General features: G+C 52.9%; 1 protein-coding gene across 3 annotated transcripts in view; it reads right to left on the bottom strand.

The window, feature by feature from the left end:
- Igsf21 (immunoglobin superfamily member 21) overlaps positions 1–18,975 on the bottom strand; it is a 206,051-nt gene that overhangs the window by 114,377 nt on the left and 72,699 nt on the right. For 2 of the 3 annotated variants that reach the window (XM_063235612.1, XM_063235613.1), the window contains exon 2: positions 2,780–2,892. The exons of the other annotated variant lie outside the window; for it this stretch is intronic. In XM_063235612.1, the coding sequence (XP_063091682.1) occupies positions 2,780–2,892 (113 nt within the window). The remainder of the gene's footprint in view (positions 1–2,779; positions 2,893–18,975) is intronic. 3 annotated transcript variants of the gene reach the window in all.

Raw genomic sequence — 18,975 nt, 5'->3', positions numbered from 1 at the left:
GGGGATGTGCACATGCTCCGGGCTGTTGTGAGCCCGCTGGGCTGAGCGTGCAGCAGTGGGCCCGTCACAATGCCCTGCTTTTCCCTCCTGAAGGGACTGGAGACGCAGCCCTGGCTGGGCCTGTGTGCTCTATTCATTTCCTTCCAAGCCAGGCTCTGTAAGCTCATTCAGAGTTTGGGGGAAGGAAGCCAGGGAGAGAAGCAAACACAGGGCCAGAAAACAAACAGCACCGGGCAGCTCTCTGTTTGGGGGGGGGTGTGTTGCAGGGACAGGGGGACGGCCCGGGAGGGGTCCGTCTGCTGGGGAAGAGGGGTCAGAAGAGAGTCCAGCTGGAGAAGAAAGCTGGGGTCCCCTTGCTGCTTCTCCCATCCCCTCTAGCGGCCCTGCCCCAGCCTTGCCTCCTACAGCCACTGTCTCCGCAGACCCTTATCACTGACCCTTCAGCTGGCTCCTTGGGAAAAGTGGCGATTGGTGAGGGAAGCCAGAGGGGCAGCAGCAAACACAAAGCTGGCAGCGTAGAGCCAAGTCCCTGGGATCTCCTTCCGTCCTGTACCCCCTCCTCCCCGTCAGTCAGGACGCACGAGCTCCCCTGGTCCCAAGGAGGATAACGAGTCAACTGAGCCACCACCTCTGTTCAGCTACAGAATTAAAAGGGTCTAGGCATTTGGCTCCGGCGGGTGATTTGCATGTGATTTGCATACATCTGCATTCCCCCCCTCCAGAGGCCCTCAGTCAAAGGATATGAAATGAAATGAAGTAAATTCATTAGTGCAGTCTACCGTAGCCTGATGTGCAGGGTCTGACGCCCATCAGAGATGCAACTGACTCTTCAAGCAATCAGTGCCAGAGCAGGTTGGGACAGGGCCACAGAGGTGGGACGGGGAAGAATGGAGTTCAGGACAGTGGTGGAGAAGGACCAGGGAAGCCTCTGTCCCATCCAGGGCCAGTGACTTCTGCCATCCCAATACCCCCCCTTTTAGGAACAGTGTGGAGCCACGTGGACGCCACCTCCGAGCTCCCTGCCCAGGACCCAGCCTGGACTGGGGCCTGTCGGTCCCCTGGCAGCTGCCTCTGCAGGGATATTGTCGCCGTTGTGAAGGTGGCAGTAACAGTCTATTTCAAACCAGAGTGAAGCAGCTGCTTCTAGGCGGTGGGAGGCGGTGGGGGCCCCTGGTATTCCCAAGTCCATCTTAACCCGGTGAACTGTCCCCACCATTACCGTGTGGCTGTCTTAGTACCCCTCTGTCTGACCCCATCTGAAGAGGGTGGGGCCCCAGCGTCAGCACACTGAGCTGGAGTTAATTTATCCCTTTCTTTCTGCCAGGTGTTAATGAGATGCTCACAGCCTGTGGCGGCCCAGCGGCTCCCACATCCTGTAAATGCGCCTCTCAGGATGGGATGCACTCCGTGGCCCTGCCTCACATACACCCCGGCTTCCTCTAGGCCTGGGAGGCTGCCTAGCTGCAGGGGGACCCGCAGGGTACTGGGTATCAGGTTCACACCCGTAGGGCTCCGGTCAAGGGCACAGGGAGCTGATTCTAAGCAAGATGAACTACAGATGCTGAGATGGAGGTTTGGGCTCAAGGGAGCACAGAACCCAGCCAACCAAAGGGCTCCCATCAGCCAATGATGGATCAAAGACCGGAAATGCAGGAAGGGACAGAGGGGCCGGTGACTCCAGCAAGACTGCAACGAGAGCAAAGAGGAGGAGGACAGCAGTTCTGAGCCGAGGCTGCGAGCGGTGCAGGCGCCCAGGATGTCTTTTGACACCATGTTCCCACGCGGGGGGACTAGGAATCCCCAGGGAGCAGAGAGGAGACCACTCCATATTCAAGATCACCAAACTGCACCAGATCTCCGCCCTTCCCTCCCCTCCCCGCTCCTCACTCCAGGCATCTCTACTCTACTGGCTGTCCGCTGGCTTCCTGTGAAGACAGGACGAACCAGCTTGCCCAGATTACAACAGTGCGGTATTAGATGAGGGCTTTGCAAGCTACAGCTCACGAACCAAGTCAGCCGACATTCTGTTTTTATACAGCCTGTGAGCTCAGAACAATTTCTGCCGCGTGGAAAAAAAGAATATCTTGCAACACATGAAAATTACACAAAATTCAAATTTCAGTGTCCGTGCATACCATTTTATGGGCACACAGCCGTGCCCTCTGATTCACACACTGTTGGGAGTGTTTTTTATTTTGCAATATAATGGCAGAAGGGAGAAGTTACAGCAAAGACTACGCGGTCAGCAGAAAGGAAAATATTTACTGACTGGGGCTTCAACAAAAAGCCCTGGCTGCTCCTGGCTTAGATCATGGAAAGGGAATTCTTTGCAGCACCTGGTCTGTGCACACCTAATGCACCTTATAGAAAAGTGTCAGTGCCAGTTGGACCTCTCTGAGCCCAGAGCAAAAGGAATACAGACTTGGACACCCCATCCTGATTCATGAAGGTTTCAACATGGTTGGCAAGGTCCTGTATGCAGTCTTTCCTGTGACTGACAGTTGGCCCTGGACAAGTGGGCAGCTGCTCATGTCCACTTCCCTTTCCAACCCCGGGCCTAGGTGTGGAGCCAGATCAAACCAGATGGGTCCTGAGGGCAGATGGGAGGCCAGGCAAGGTGAGCAGCCTTTCAGGAGGACGTCTGCACAGGATGAGGACCTGGCAGGGGGCACAGGGCTGCTCAGGTCCACAGTGGGGCTGAGGACACAGGCAGTATGTTTGAGATTCTAGGGACCCTGCTGACAGCCCTGGCACAGAGGGGACCATCGTCGTGACTTACCCGGTACCACACGATCTCACGCATGCGACCATCTGTCTTGAAGTTACACTTCAAGGTCACAGCATCCCCAGCCACCACTGGGGGTAGAGGCTCAATATTGACAGTCAGGTAGCCTGCGGAGGAAAGAAGAGAGGGATGGTGAGGGGGGAGCTGACCAGGTAGGCAGGGAGAGGACACACGGAGGAGAAAAGGCTGCCGCACCCTTGTGGGGGTGACTGTTCTCCTGCGACAGGTGTGGGGAGGGTGAAGCTGTGCATGTTCTCTTCCCCATCACCGGCATCTCCTGCCCTGCCAGCTCCTGGCTTCCAAGGCTCTCAAACCTAAAGCACTTTTTCTGGGATGAATATCCTGCTGACAGTAGCATCTGCTGGTATCTCAGGAAGGGCCAGCATAAGCTTACAAGATACTCCAAGAGGGGGCTCTGGGCCAGCGTTGCACCTCTCTCTGCCCCATTCAGAGTCTGATGTGTGAGATAAGCCTGCTAGAGCCCATGGGGAATGGAAATACAGCAATGCATCCAGGCCCTTTGCTTCCAGACTGCTTGGTACCTGAGATCCTTTCTGCCACCACTGCCCTCTAAAACCAGGGTCCTGGAGCCCACAGTGGGACCTGGTACAGCTGTTTCTTCCAGTCCCTGATGCAATTAAGAAGAGAGTCTCTGGAGGCTGCCCTTGGCTTCCTTAACACCAGACTTCCCATCATACATGCTCTGTACCTGAGGAGAGCCCGGTCCAGCCCTTGGCTGTGGCACTCATCTCTGCAGGTGCCACATGGAGCTTCTTGCCCACTATAAGCCTGTGGGAACGCTGCCCTGCTCCTTGGAGACAAGGCTAGAATTCTTGCCCTGGTAGCCACATCTTGGGGACACTGTTGCCTCCACACCAAAGCTCATCCTGGTGAGGCTTGTGGGCCACGTCTCTCTCCCCTAGTGTGCTGGGTACATACTGTGGCTCCAAGAACCTCGTTCTGATCATCTGGGCTCATCCGATCGGCTTCCCACTGACTGATGTCTGACCATTGATTGAATGGATCAATCCAGTCCAATCATCTTAATGAGAAAACTAGCCAGGATGGGTTCGGGGATTTCAATTGTGCAGGCAACCTCAACGGATCGAGCCCAGGGGGCTGACCCCTGCCTGGAACTTAATGGATACAACGCTCCAGGAAAAAACCAACAAGAATCGACCTGCAGAGGATCAATGTGGAAGTTAGAGTACGGTTGAAACTGTCCACACAGACCAAGGCTTCAGGATCAGGCTCCAGGGCGAAGGGCTTGGGCACGGGGCTCGCCCCCCAGGTGATCTGTAACTTAGGCTGAGGTCAAGTCCACAGGGAACCCCAAGGCTCATGTGGCTCAAGAGAGTGGTGGCCCCACTTCCTCTTCCTTCCTGCATTCATCCAGCTCATTTGCTCCCCACTGCTCTGAGCAAGCTGTGGGTTAGGAGCTGGGGAACAATGATGACACAGCTCTGAGTGGTCCCCAGGGCACCCAGTGGGGAGGACAGTGACATCACACCATGATCACTACTCAGAGGGCCATGCAGAGGCAGGAGGAGGATGAGGGCTGGAGTAGTGACAGGGAAGTGTGGTCTGTTGGATAATGCAGGACCCAAAGGTTGACCAACAAAGTGGCCACCCTCTGGAGGACGGAGGGCAAGCCACTCTGAGTATGACGCAGTAAGGCTGATTCACATGTGCAGAGCCCCTGCTCAGTCAGGCACTGGGTAAATGCCTCTTATGAATTCCCTTACCTAGCTGCCACCATCCTAGGAGAGAGGGACATTGTGATTCCCACTCTGCAGGGACACAGAGAGGTGAAGAAATTGCCAACATCACACAGCTGTAAGTGGCAGAGCTGGGATTCAAACCGAGTTCTTCTGGTTCCATGATGGGCACTGAACTGTCATAGCCTCTCCAGGGACGGAAGGAGTTCAGTGCTGGCTCCCTCTTTCTACAGCCTGTCCACTTCCCACCAGCCCTGCCTGGGGAGGTTCAGCAGGGGCTTCTGGGGGACCATGACCACGTGGCTCACCTTCAGTGGGGTGGGGGGCTCTGCCCTTCCCCATTCTCGCATCTTTGAAGAACCAGGTAAAAGTGGGCAAAGGTACTCAACCCGATGAAGATGGGTTTCAGGACCAGAGACAGCTCCCGTCCACCAGAAGGAGAGGAAAGGTCACCTCTGAGAAGCAGACGCCAGCAAGGAGGATGGGTGGTCTCAGTGACCCCAGAGTCACAGTGTGAGTCTGTGGTGGTGGGGGGACCCCAAGAGGTGGTTTCAGCTTTGATAGCCAGGTGACAGCGTGAGGGGCACCAACAGGAGGAGCAGATGTCTGAAGCAACTGGGCACACTGGTGGGAAGCAGAGACACCCGCACACAGGGCAGGTGTGGCCTGGGGACATGGGCAGCCATGACTTAGAAGCTTAGCACAGCAGTGGGCTGTCTGGGTGGGTTAAGACAAGATCATTGTTTCCAGAGTACGAAGAGCTCAGGGAGAAAGTGACCGATGTTTTGGGCAACATGATTTTTATCACCAACTAACTTTGAGAAACACAGGATTAAATAAAAGAAAACGTGTCCCTTCCCACGAGGACTTCTCAGAACTTTTGTCCCCTTCTGTCTTCCTGTCTTTCCTTGATTCACAGAGCAAGGTGCATCGAGGCTACCCAGAACCAGAAGTATTCCCCGCGCTGGGGATGATGCAATGTCGCTGATGCTCCAGCCATGGGGACCACTGTCAAGTCATTCACTGAGGATATATCAGAGGGTGACACATTAGTGAGGAGGAGTGGACCAGCTGGAAGCCACAAGGAGTAGTGGGAGGGGATGCTGTGCTGTATACAGGTCATCCTGCCCCCCACGCCCCAGGCCTCTCTGAGGAGGCTGGAGGAAAGGAAGGTGAGCCCTGTAGGTGTCCAGGGGAGAGTATTCCAGACACGACACCACAGGTCCAAAGCCCTGCAGCCGAGGGGTGCTCGGTGTGCTCTGACCCTCCAGGCTGCAGCATGGCAGATTTTTCTCAGCATTTACCATTTGCATGTTCTATAGTCCCCTCAGGCAGGACTAAAGCAGGCAGAGGCAATCAAGGAGCCTGGGGTGTGAATGACAGGGCACTCGCTCCCAGCACAACACTCCAGGGGGAAGTGGCTCTGTCCATGGTGCACCCTGGGCCTCTAAAGTCCAGCGGAGCAGAGGCTAGGGGACACCTCTGTGAGCTGTGTCCCTGCTCCAGGGACACCCCTGCGTGGCATCAAGGAGGTCGGGGGACAGGGAAACGCTGGCCTTGGCACTCCCAGCCCACACGGTGCCTACGGCGTGCAAGGCTGCGGGGAGGCGGGACTCTCCCCTCTGAGGGCCCAAGTCTTTTGTTGGCCATGGCACATCCTAGTTTCCCCCGATTTTATGCTCCTTCTTTTCTCCCTTGCTGCTTTCTCTTATTTTTCTTCCTCTCCTCCTGCCTCCCTCATCCTTCCTCTCTCGCTCCCAGTTTGCCCGCTAGCTGTGGCAGCCACCTGTGCCTCCGTAAGAAGCCGTGATGGCTGCAGTGTCACACTGAACTGTGGCTGTCTGTCTGCCCATCTGCCTCTCCTTCTGGGTCACGAGCTCCACCACTAGCAGCAGAGCATCAAAGTCAGAGGATGACACGACGTTCCTCTGCAAGTTTCTCGGGTGTTGACTCTGTGGGTCCTGGTCCTCCGTCACCAGCAGGCTTTGCTCTGAGATCTGGAAGCACCTGGTTGCACACCTCACTGAGGGAGGGAGCTAAGCTGGATCCCAGCCTGAGTCCATCCCACGCTGAGGATGATCCTTCCTGACCCCTCTTGCTATCACACAGAGCCGAGTCACATGACTTAGAGAGGTCACGTGACTTGGGGATTCTGGGGGTAGCCTCCCATCTGCAGTTCCATTGGTTGACAAGGTTTGGCACAGGCCTGGCTCTCAGATGGGGCAGGAAAGCACTATGGGGCCCGGGCCAGGCCTGGTGGAAAGAGAGACCCCAAAGTACACACCAAATGCTGGCAGGAGCAGGTGAAAGGGGACCTTAACCCCTCAGGGCCTGAGGCCGGGGTCTGACAATGCCATACCCAGGCCTTTCCTGTTCAAGGTCAGGATAAGCGGGGGTCCATGTGCAGGCTCTGAGCTCAGGTGTGGAGGGAGGAAGACAGAGACTTCTGACAGCCGTGTGGAAAGGGCTTACGACGGCTCCCATCAACACCCAATGCCAAGTGAGACAGCACCTTTCCAGACAGACCGGCACACACAGGAGAGGGACGGAGGTGTCCACAGCCAAGCGGTGTTTCTCAAAAGAGCAATGCTGGAAAGGCTCTCTTCCAGGGCTGACTAACATGCCTCCAGCTCTTATTTCCCCAGAGTTCATCATTTCCCAAAACACTGCGCTGGTTGTTTTTCTAAAAATCCCCTCTCCTGCTTTCCCACCTCTTCTCCCCCACAGGTAACCCCCTTCTCAAATCTGAGGTCAGTCTTTGGCTCAGGCTTCTCATTCTGCCACCCAGTAGTCACCTGGTTGAGTTCCATGACCTCTGTGGGACTCGGTTTCCTCCTGCATGATGGGGCTGCAGGCACAATCAGGGTCCAGGGTCCAGGGTCCAAGGGGAAAAGCTTCACCCAGGACCTTCTGTCCCCAAGGCCCGCCCACCTGACCCTGACCCCTGACCCCTAACCACTGACCCCTGACCCCTGACCCCTGACCTCCACTCCCTCCACTGTTCCACCATCCAACCCAGGAAGGGCGGTCCCAGGACAGTGGGCTGACATCTGGACCCTGGTCTGGGAGGACGTGGAGCGGAGTAACTCACTGGTATCTGTCCTGATCAAAATTGGAAGCCCACATGGAATTTGCCTTGAGGGACCAGGCATAAACCTAGAGGGGACTTCTTCATGGACACTCTGAGAGGCCGAGACAGGGAGATGCACGTTTGAGGCAAGCTGGGGTAACTGGACGACTTAGCAAGATGCTATTTCAAAAGTTTAAAAACTAATAAATACATTTTTAAAAGGCAAGCGATGCAGCTCAAGGTGAAGGTCCTGTGTCCAAGCCACAATACAAACAAAAACAAAAACAAAACAGGTCCAAGGAGGGCCAAACCATAAAGGTTTCCAGCAAGGAGGTTCTGAATTTGAGGCCTCAGGTCCACACCGCCTCCCCAGGCAGAGCCACTGGGCCACTGAGAAAATGCAGCTGAGCAGATGTGGGCAGGGAAGGGGCTCACTTATCAGGGGGCACAAGGTCCAGGGAAGGGCACAAGGTCCAGGGAAGGGCAGAGAGGCCTGGGTTCTGCTCTCATCTGTGCTGTCAACCAGCTCTGGGACCTCAGGTAAGTTTCCTCTGGGCCTCAGTTTCCCCATCTGTGAAATGGGGGAAGGTCTATCGTTAGGGCTTTTCTGTCCCATCGAGACCCATATCCGAAGCTGAGCTTGAATCCAGGTCTGAGGCCAAGATTGCCACCTGGGAAAAACTTTACCCCATTCTTCAGAGAAGCGCACTAGCCAGGGACGCAGCCGCCAGCTAGACAGGGGCCTTGTCATTCTGTGCACTAAAATTGGCAACAATCAGCTTCCACTCGTGAGCCCAGCCACACTTGGTGCGCAGATGCAGATCAGGAGCGGAGAGGGATCCATCTTAACTAAGCAGTTCATTACCCCGTGCGGCCCATCACTCTGCTCTCTATCTCCGACAGCATTTACACCATTCCTGTTAAGACACATTTAGCAAAATCGCAGCGATGTTTAGGGGCCAGGCACCGCCTAACAAGGTAATGACAGATGGCCTCTCCGCCCAAAGCTGCCTGGAAGCGTAACCAGGGCTGGGTTTTCTGCTGCTGTCCACAAGCCCAGCTCACGGGTTACTCAGACAGGGGAACCACCCCCACTGTGAGCAGCGTGGGGACCAGTGCTCACCCCCTCCAGCTGCCGCCTCGGGTGCTTAGTGGGTGGCAGCAGTGGTGAAGCACAAGCTCCCTAAGACCTTGGGACCAGAGTCTGCCTGACTTCCCCGTGGACGGGGCCTCTAAAATTCATGTCAGTCCTGCAAACCCCGCAGCAGCCTCCCGCGCTCCTGGGAGAAGGCTCATGAGCTCTGTAGAGAGGTGTGGCCCACACCCGGTCTCAGGCCAGGTCACCTCCACTCTTCATCTGGCCCCTGCCAAGTTCTGTCACCCCTGGGCCTGTGCACAGGCTGACTCCTCTGTCCTCAACCTGCGCCTTTGCTCTGTCTCTGCTAACTTTGTGCTTCAGGGATTCATGGAAACATACTCCCTAACTCCCTGGGGTACTGAAAAGCACCCTCACTCTGACCCCAGGACACTGAAAAGTACTTATAATGACCTACTTGGAGTGTAATTCACTAGGACCCAGGGCCACAAACCCTCTGCCATCTCCATATTACCCAAGGGCCTAGGCCACGGCCTGGATCAGAGAATTTGATTCTATCTATTCCTTGACCGTTCCATAGTCAGAGCGAGTTATGCTACAGTTTTCTCTGAGGCCACCCAAGCCCAGACCTCCTAGGACCTCAAGGGCTTCTGAGCCCGCCTCTTTGACCCCACCTGCTTGGCCTGCTCTTGGTGACAGCTAGTGACTCAGAGCTTCCCCTGCTGGCCAGGCGCGAGGTCTCCACTCAGTAACATGGGCGCAGGGTAGCCAGCCAGGCAGGCTGTCAGGACAGTGGGATACAGAATGTCACCGCTGAGTGACAGCGCAGTGGGCAGGGTGGAGACCGCTCATCACAGGGAGCCATGGACAAGAGGCAGAGGAGCCACTGGTACCAGAGGCTCATGGGTAGCAGCCACGATGGCGGGAGCTGGGGCAGACAGCAGTGCCCAGCCTCGTGGGTGCCACCACACCAGTGAACCCAGGGTTGCGGAAGGAGCCCCTGCTGCATCTCCAACAATGCCCCGTACTCTCCACAACGTTTATCCGAGCTGTCACCCTGTATCCCTGGCTTCTCACCAAGGAGGGTGAGTGGGAGCCTGCATCACATGAGAGCCTGGCTCCTCATGCTGCCCACAAGCCCAGGTACATGCACTCTGCTTCGCTAAGGACCTGTACACAGAGAATTGCAAAGGTCTTGGGCAGGGAACCTGGGCTGCGGGGCAGCACCTCACTCCCTGGCGCACCCCTAAGTGCCTGCAGGCACCAGAGAGGGAAGGTCCTAATGTGAAGTGATATTTCTCCTTCCAGCTCCCTCCAGGAGCTCAGAGCAGCCGGTCCCCTTCCTGGAACCTCCACTTCCTCTCATGCACACAACCAGCAAACTCTGTAAAATCCACCCTCCTTCCCTGGGCCTGGGCGCCATCATGCAATGCCTGGCTGACTACAATGACCACTCACAGGTGCCTCCAGCCACCTCTGCTTCACCACCTCATCTCCCCCAACTCAACCTGTTCAGTTCCATGACTCTTGACAGCCTCTGCTGATCCCTGAGCTCCCCAAGCATGCCCCTACCTCAGGACCTTTGCAAAAGCCATTTTCACCGGCCAGTACATCTTTCACTAGTTACATGACTCAACTCAAGTATTGTCTCCTCACAGGTTATTCGGAGAGGTCTTGTCTAGTGTGACTGTCATGTGCATCACAACACCTCTGTCCTTATCTTTCACCCTGTTGCAACTTTTAAAAAAAAAATATGATACTACATTTTGCTTATTTTGGTTGATATTTCTCCCTCCCCCAGCCTGGGTTGTAAGTTTCAATGTTTCTTCTGTTTTCAGAATGGTTAGCTTCTATGTATCGATTGTATCTTTAAGGTCACTAATTCATCCTTCTGGTAGCTCCAATCTGCTCCTGAATCCACCTGGGGAATGCTTTATTTCATCATTGTATCTGTTGTTTCTAAAATTTTCATTTGGTTCTTCTTTGTAGTCTCTATTTCTTTGCTGTGTTTTTCTGTTTTGATATTTGTTTCCATGTGGTTTTGAATTACTTGGTGTAACATCTTTATAAACACTGTTTAGAGTCTTTGTCAGATAATTTCATTATAGGAGCCCATCATATGACTGACCTCATCACTGGGGTCAGCACACTGTCTCTCCCCCAGACGGGCTGAGATTGTCGCAGTTTTCCCGTGTCGTTATTCTGTGTATATTCTGGGCATTTTAAGTATTACCTGATGAGACTCTAGGTTTCATATTTTTTAAGAGGTACTTCAAATTCCAACCCACCCATTGCCATTTACTTCACAGATTTTTCACAGAGATGTCCACACCTCCTGCCCAGGTTTTGCAGGCGGATTAATGAGTGACAAAGACAGCCTGGCCTCTACTTGTCAGACTCAGAAGCCCCTCTCTTTGAGTAACTGAAATCACTACTTTATCATGAGACTAGAGCAGTGCCTGGGCCTTCTTAGAAGTCCAATAAATATTTGTTGAACAACTAAAAAGATGAACAAGTGAACACGTGATTAGTGCCTGGCAGTTTCCGAAGATGCCGTGACTGTGATATGTTGGTCACTTCTGCCCTGAGGGCTTTGTCCTCAGGTGTAGAATGACTTCCTTATGCCCACTGAATGCCAGGCGTGGTAGGCAAGCCCTTGGACTCTGTGAGTCTAGTGTCCTTCCTGCTGTCTCACAGGAACCCGCTACCCCTAACTGCAAAGAGAAAAGCCAAAAACAGAGCTAGGAATCAGAAAGAACACGAGGAGTCCAGGTGGGGTGCAGTGGGATCAAACCCCCACTATAGCAGCAGAACACATCCCGCCCACCGGGACGCAGCAGGATGAGGTGTGGCTGGAGACATTTTCAAATCCAAATCCAGCAGTTAGGAGCAGGATTGGCCAAAGCGTTTAATTGCACCCTTCACATACAGCACCCTGATCAGCTCTAGACCCTGACTACGCCGCAGAAGTGGTGTCCTGTGTCCCCTGGATCATCACTTACGGATGCCGAGTGAGGATGAAACAGGAAAGGAATAGAACCATCTGCTTTTCTATCCCAGGACAGGGGCTGTGTCCACACCAGACTGGGAGTTCCCGAGAGCAGGGACAGAATCTCAGCCCCGTCCCGGTCTGTGGGTACAGAAGTGATGCAGAGAACTCAAGAGCCCTAAACCAGCACGCATCACACTAAGGTACAAACGGAAGCACACAGGTGGGCAGGAGTTCAGCAGCAGCTCCACGAGCTGGATTTAAGGCCACGTCCGTGTGGATCGTGGGCATCAGGGCCACATAAATTCCTTGTGCCACCCTCCCCCTGCGGTGGGCCTGGGATTTATCTCCACGTGATATTGAGAGCTCTGTGCACCTCCACTCATGAAGAAAAAAGGTCACCCCTATCTCATGAAGATAAATACCACGTCACAGGCACGATGACAGCCTCCCAGGGCTCCTGTGCTGCGTAATTACTATTGTAATAAATATTATTACAACAAACCAATTACCGCGGCTGTATCTTCCAGGCTGGTACAGAAAGGCCTGTGATATACACCTTTCCAAGCTGGCCTACCTGGGACTCCCAACCAGCCGCCTTTCTGTTGGAAGGGAGATGGGCTGGAGGGGGCTGTTTAAGAGACGAAAGCCACTAAACAATGGGTGGAAAGTTATCCGTTCATCTGTCTCTGAGATGGATCAATTCTGCCTCCCCAACGGCTCCCAGGACTGTCTTTCATGCTTTGCTCTACGCCATTCCGTGCAAGTCTGGGAAATCTGTGACAGGCGGCTCGCTGGTCTCCAGCCTGCAGACTTGTCTGCCTAATGTACCTAGCTCACTGGCTTCCGGGTGATATTGCAAAAATGCAAATATGAGGACGCCTCCTCTGTGGTTAATGCCACTCCATTTCCCTGCCCCATTGCCTTCCAATTCAGGACCAGGAGTCTGTCATGGTCAGCTGAGTCTCTGATGAGCTTACCTCTCCAGGCCCCTGCAACTCAATCAGTTCACACTGTGCTTTGACCACCTTACAGCCCCACGCTGGCCCTTCCATCGCCCAAGATACACTGCTCAATTTCTCCATCTCTGTCTGTCTGTTTCTCTGTCTCTCTCTCTCCTTTCTCCTCTGGCCTCATCCAGGGAAATCTGTCCATGCCCCTCCAGGTTCAATGCCACAGTCCCCTTGCTTGGATTTATTTGAGTCTGATCCTCCCTTTTCCAAGCGCACAGGCCCTTGTAAGCATCTCAATCAGAACCCATCTGCGTTCCCCCGTAACACAACAGATGGTTCTTTGTGTGTCTGTCTCCACCAGACTGCGCTCTCTTTGAGGTGGGGGCCCGGTGCACACCTCCAGGTCTCTGTGCAATGCTTGGCGCACCCTGGCTGCCTTAGCCAGCATGACGCCCGAGTGAAGGCCTGAATGAGCCTCGATATATCCACACGGGGCTTTGGGAGCTGTGCAGCCCCAGCCTGTCATGCACCATGCTACCGTCCCACAACCTGCTGTCCCCTCCTGCACCTGGATCATCTCCATCATTTCTTTGGGGGTGAAGCCATCTCCCACCTGGGGACAGCTCAAGGGTATGCATCACCCTTTGCTTAAAACGTCTCAGTTGCCCTGATGCACTTAGAGTTTCCCAGAGATGCCAAGTTTCTTACAGCTCCTGTCTGCCCCTGCCATCGCTTCCACCTGCAATGCCCACCCTCAATTTGCTGCCTGGACATGTTTACCCTGGGGGCATTTCTCAACACACCCAACTTCACTTACTCAGTACCCCTAAATGTGGATTCAAGGCCCCCTCAGAGCAACTATCCTAGCCCCAATTCCTTGCACTGCGATATCCTTTTTAGCCAATCTGTCCCCCAGAGTGGTCTGGGAGCTCCTGCAAGGCCACATAGCTGTCCTTGTCACGCTGCCTCAAGTCTCAGGGTCATTCTGGCCATGTTGGCTGGTATACAGGGCACAGGGAACCAGTGCATGAATCCACAGCTGGACCAAGGAAGTCACAGATCTCTTCAAAGGGCAGGCTGACCAGGCCACCTGATTCTACCGAGGGTGAATGCTGTTGGCCTCACTGGGCTGTGGGCTTCCCATTCTAAATTTGAACTACAAAAGGCCACCATGAGGAGGAGGCACCTCCCCTTTCATCCAGATGGCTCCTGGTTCTCATAACCCTGGCAGAGGGCAGATCAGCTCTGGGCCACCAGGGCCTCAAACGCTTTGCAGAGATGAATGTGACACTTCTAGATGTCTGTCCTCTACACTGACCTCCCTACCTCCTTTGAGGGCCTCCCCTCTGTGATCTCCAGCCAGATAATCAGGTCTCCCTCTGTCAGAGGCAATAGATGTTCAGAATCCCTGGAGTATAATGTATTATGCATGATGTATGTATTATTTATCATTATTTTGTTTATTTATTATTAACTTGTGTTTCATTATTGATAGTGCTGTGGTTACACTGTTAATAAGAAGACTTGGGAAGCCTGCTCCCTGGCCCTCTGCAGACCTCTGCCACCCCTCCAGAGACCTGCAGACCCCAATACTATTGAATTTCCTTCCCATTTCATGGATGACAGAAACTGAGGCTGGAGAAGCCCAGAACTTTCAGTCAGCTCTCTGGCCTTTGAGGTACCTGCCAGGGAAAGTGACTGACCTGGGACATCTTCATTAGACTCTGATAACAAGACAGAGGGCACAAATTCCTGCAGGGTGCAAGGCTGAGCTGCCCATCACAGAACCTGCAGTCTTCAATTTGCTCCCAGCTCTCACCTAAACCCACACTGGGCCCCAAGCTGTCTTCATGTTTATATACGACATCAACTGTAGGCCACATGTGACCCCCAACCCCTACATGTCCCCCACTCTGTTCTCTTTCTCCTTAAGTGCATTTTCCACATGACAGGGCCATGTATCCAAACCCTGGCCACGTGATTAAATCCTGGCCATGTGACCAAACCCTGGCCGGGGTAATACGGCTTTCCAGTCTGTCCCTTAGAATTCTCCCTTCTTTCCTTTGCCATCTGAGAGTGGAGGGCTCTGAGGATTTAGAAGAGGAGGATTCATAAGATAGAAAAAACTAGTTGACTGACTGCAGGAAGTAAAGTCCTCCCGGGGTCCCCAGGGAAACTCCTATGAGAGAGAAACCACACAGATTTGGGGTGGTTTGTTCCAATGGTTACTCTATCAACACACGTCATTCATATGCAAATGCTCAGTGGGAAAAATAATGAATGAGCAGATGAATGGATAAGCTAGTCAGCTGATGAACATGGTCACACTGTTATGGGCCTGGATTTCCAAAGCAGTCTCCCAATCAGAAACCATCAGAGCTGGGGATTTAGCTCAGTGGCATAAGTGCCTGCCTGGCAAGCGCAAGGTTGTGAGTTCAGTCCTCGATACCAAAATCAAAACAACAAACAAATAAGCCAGAAACCAACAAAGCTAAAGAGGCATAATGGTCTGGACTGGAAATCCTTTTGTTATACAGATGGGTAAACTGAGGCCTCACTGAAAGAAGGAACTTAGCCAAGATTCCTCAGACCAGTTCATAGGTACTTTAAGATTGGACCCCAGTTCTATGGGTCACACCGCCCTGGACCCTTTTACTACCCCAGTGTCTGGCTCTTATCTGACAGTCTGCCACCACCTTCCGGAACTTTCTCTGGGTCTTTCCTCGAAGGTAGGTGACTAGTCCTACATCCTTGGGCCAACCCAGCATCTAAGACATAACTGCCGCTGTCAGGAGATAAGTCACACAGGATGCTCGAGAGAGGCCTGCCCACCATGGCTGTCTCTGCAAAGCCTTCTGCAGGTCCAGGGCCCAGTAGGTGGAGCTAGGGGTCAGTCAGTGATGGGGAAGCCATGGGGGAGGAGGGACAAAAGGAGACAGCTCTGATCTTGAAGTAAAGGATCCAGGCTGGGTAGCCTTTATTCTGCCCTGAACACAGAGGGCAAGTCCCTGTTATTCTCATCTGAAAAATGGGCTGATGGTACTTATTACTCAGGACAATGATGATATCACATGAGAAAAAGAGAAGATGGTGCTCTGAAAAGCCCCTTGGGAAGGCTGGTCTCCTCTGTGACACTGTGACCAGGGACTGCTAGAGCAGAGACCCTGCGGCCTTGAGCTTAGGAATCACAGACCTGGGGACGGTTTCCAACTCTGCCAGCCCTGCAACCTAAATGAGACATTTGATGGCTCTGAGCCTCAGTTTCCCTCTCTGCCAAATGAGGGTAATGATCTTTGCTTCTTAGGGATACAGGGGTGGGGAGGGAGAGGTCAGGCAGGGAGCACAGTGGAACGGCTGGAATGGGAGACCATTGACACGGGGGGCCTGGCCCTGGCTCACTTTCGCCTGTAGCCCCCTCACTTCTCCATGGCCCCTCTGCTTTTCTCCCACAGACCATCACGTCACGGGATGCTGCTTAGAAGGGTCAGGACAGGGGGCTCAAGGGTCTTGGCCATGTCGAGTGACCCCCAGAACGCAGAGGGTGAGTGGTCACTATGGCACCAATCTCTTCTGACCAGGAGACTCCCAAAGCTAAGCCGGTGGGGGTGCAGGGCTCCCCCAGTCCTCCAGCATTGCTCAGAAGCACGAGGATCAGCTCGTGATCAAACAGCGAGGCGTCAGTGCCACAGAATCAAATTTAAAATATGGGTGACAGCTTATTACAGAATATTTTAAAAGAAAAATAGTTATTACTCCAGAACAAAGTCTAAGCTAGGTTATAAACTGGTCTTAATAAGTAAAATGAGGCAACTTAATGAAAAAATTACAATTTAAAATAGGCCCACATTAAATAATAATACCTCATAAACACAGAAGTCCTTTAGCATATAAGAATTAATTGCTGAAGCTCAGGAGCTAAAGGCAGAATAAAAGAATCTTTAATTTTTTTTTTGGTCTTTTATTTTTCTCTCCCCCCAAAAAGCAACTAGCACTAGACTGGATTATCTCATTTCAGCACTGAAGGGCCTGAAAATTTGCAAAGGGAATTTGCTCGGTAACAGTTTTGTTTCCTGGACCTTATTATTTTAAGACGTGCTCGGAATGAAGTGCGGCTCTGCTCTGAACCCACATCAGTTCAAATGAACAGGAGCTGCGGAGTTTTCCTAATGCTAAACCAGGGAAAGGGTTCATTTTGCAGAATCAAAGCCCCCGAGACCAGGCCTTTCATGCTAGGCAGCTCGGTTATCAGGGAAGTCTCTCTCCCTGGTCCAGCGGGGTTTGGCCTCTGTACCTCACCTCAGAAGCTGTAAGAAACAGTCTGATCAAACAGAGTGATTCTTAACCAGTGGTGGCTTTTGACCCCCAAGGGGACATTTGGCAACTCTGAAAGTAATTTGTGGTTGTCACAAGTGTTGAGGAGCTGTACTCCTGGCAGCAGTGGGCACAGGGCAAGGATGGTGCTGAGTTTCTAACAGGGCAGGGGACAGTCCCCACTGCTAAGAAGGTCTGGCCCGGAATGCTAAGTGTCCTGAAGCTGAGACAGCCCAAGGCTGGGGGCAGGCCAGCAAACTTTCCAGAAGGTGGAATATGGACTCAGGAGCTCCCGGCATGGCAGAGTCTCCAGACACCGGGACCAGGCATCTGAGGCTGGGTATGTAGATGGCTACAGAGTACCCCACCGCTGTGGGTCTGACCTGCCACTCACCCAAAACTCCCCACCCCCAGGATGGCCAGCCCCCTCCATCCGAGCATCTCTCCTGCTGCAAGGACATAGTTGGGTTTCGCAACACAAGAATCCTATGAAAGATACCCTTTACAGTACCCTGGGTGGGACAAATTTGTTCTGCAAAGCACGGAGCCTTGGCTCCCACTGCAGAGCATCTTTGGGGTGCCCTCCTCCCAGGAGAGTCCCCAGCTTCTCCCGCCTCTGTGATCTCACTCTGCCCGCTTGACAGGAGAAGCAATCTGCTCTTCATGTTAATACTTTATTAAACGCACACATCTTGCAAGATAAACACCAGCCTATTACAGTTGCTCAGTTGTAGAGTGCCTGATTGTCACCAGAGGCTAGCTGGGCCCCGATTAGCTCATCAGTGCCCTTCTTGTTGGAGGCCACCCCTCAGCACCGCATGGAAGGTGGTCAGGTGAGGAGCCCTGCCCGGGGCACAGTGGATGAGACTTTTGATGCCCATCCTCCCCGGCTCTAGGCTGCCTGCTTCTAGTGGCCACAAAAAGGCCTGAGGGCAGTCTGTCAGTCACCAGTGACAACAATTCAGGAATAGGCGAGGCATATTCCCACAAAGGTCCAGTGCAAACTGCAATCCTAAGAATGGCGACTCTGTGGTGTAGGAACCAACACCAGTCAGGTGGGCTTTCTGCTAGCAAAGGGCAGGAGGCCAGCCAAGAAGGCAGGTGGACAGAAGTCTTGCTTTTGGGCTCTTGGACATAGAAAACTTCAGGGTTTCTCTTTGTTTCTTTTTCTATTTTCTCTTCCTTTTTTTCCAGTACTGGGACTGAACCTAGGATCTTCCCACTGAACTACATCCCCAACCTTTAAAAAAATTTTTTTCTAAACAAGGTCTCTCTAAATCATTAAATTACTCGGGCTGGACTTGAACTTAAAATCCTCTTGCCTCAGCTTCCCAGAGTGCTGGGATTACAGGTATACCCCACCACAGCTGCTGGCACTTTGGTCTTTTATCTGTTAAATAGGAATCACAATGCTACCACCCTGGGTTAGAGATAATAGACACAGAGTGCTAATGCATCACTCTCTATGTGGTTGATGCTACCACTGTGGTAACGACTTCATTCCTCTCGATATGTATAATTTACATCTAGCTGCATATATCTCAAGTGAACTACAGTGAATTTTTACGCATGTACACACCAGGGATCTACCACTAGGATAAAACTTGAGGACATTCACAGCACCCCAGAAAATTCCCTGGTGTCCCCACTCAGCACCACCTCCCAGCCCAAGGATAACTTTCCTCCAGCAAACACTGGTTTTGTTTTTTTATGGTGCGCATATAAATAGAATCCTACATCAGGTGCCCTTTCGTGTCTGGCTACATTTCTCAGCCGTGTCCTTGATGTGCTTCTATGCACTGCATTTATCAATAGTTTGTGCTTTATGAAGTTTTTTCCTTGGGTAGCATTCTGTGATGTGACATGATGTAGTATGTTTTCCATGTATTCATTGAGGGACATTTAATTCGAATACATCTACGACTGTCATTAAAACCCTATTCGGAAGCCTAGGAAGCACTGCCTGAGCCACACTCAGGAAACATCCATGAGGCCCAGAGCCAGGGACCTGTGGCTGGTGACAGGGGGAGGAGGAAGGGATTGAACCACTGCC

The sequence above is a fragment of the Cavia porcellus genome, unplaced genomic scaffold (assembly GCF_034190915.1).
Source record: "Cavia porcellus strain 051 isolate PalLab524CR breed Dunkin Hartley unplaced genomic scaffold, mCavPor4.1 scaffold_25, whole genome shotgun sequence".
Taxonomy (NCBI): Eukaryota; Metazoa; Chordata; class Mammalia; order Rodentia; family Caviidae; genus Cavia; species Cavia porcellus.
The sequence above is the reverse complement of the archived record's forward strand: the minus strand, read 5'-3'. Positions and strand labels throughout refer to the sequence as shown.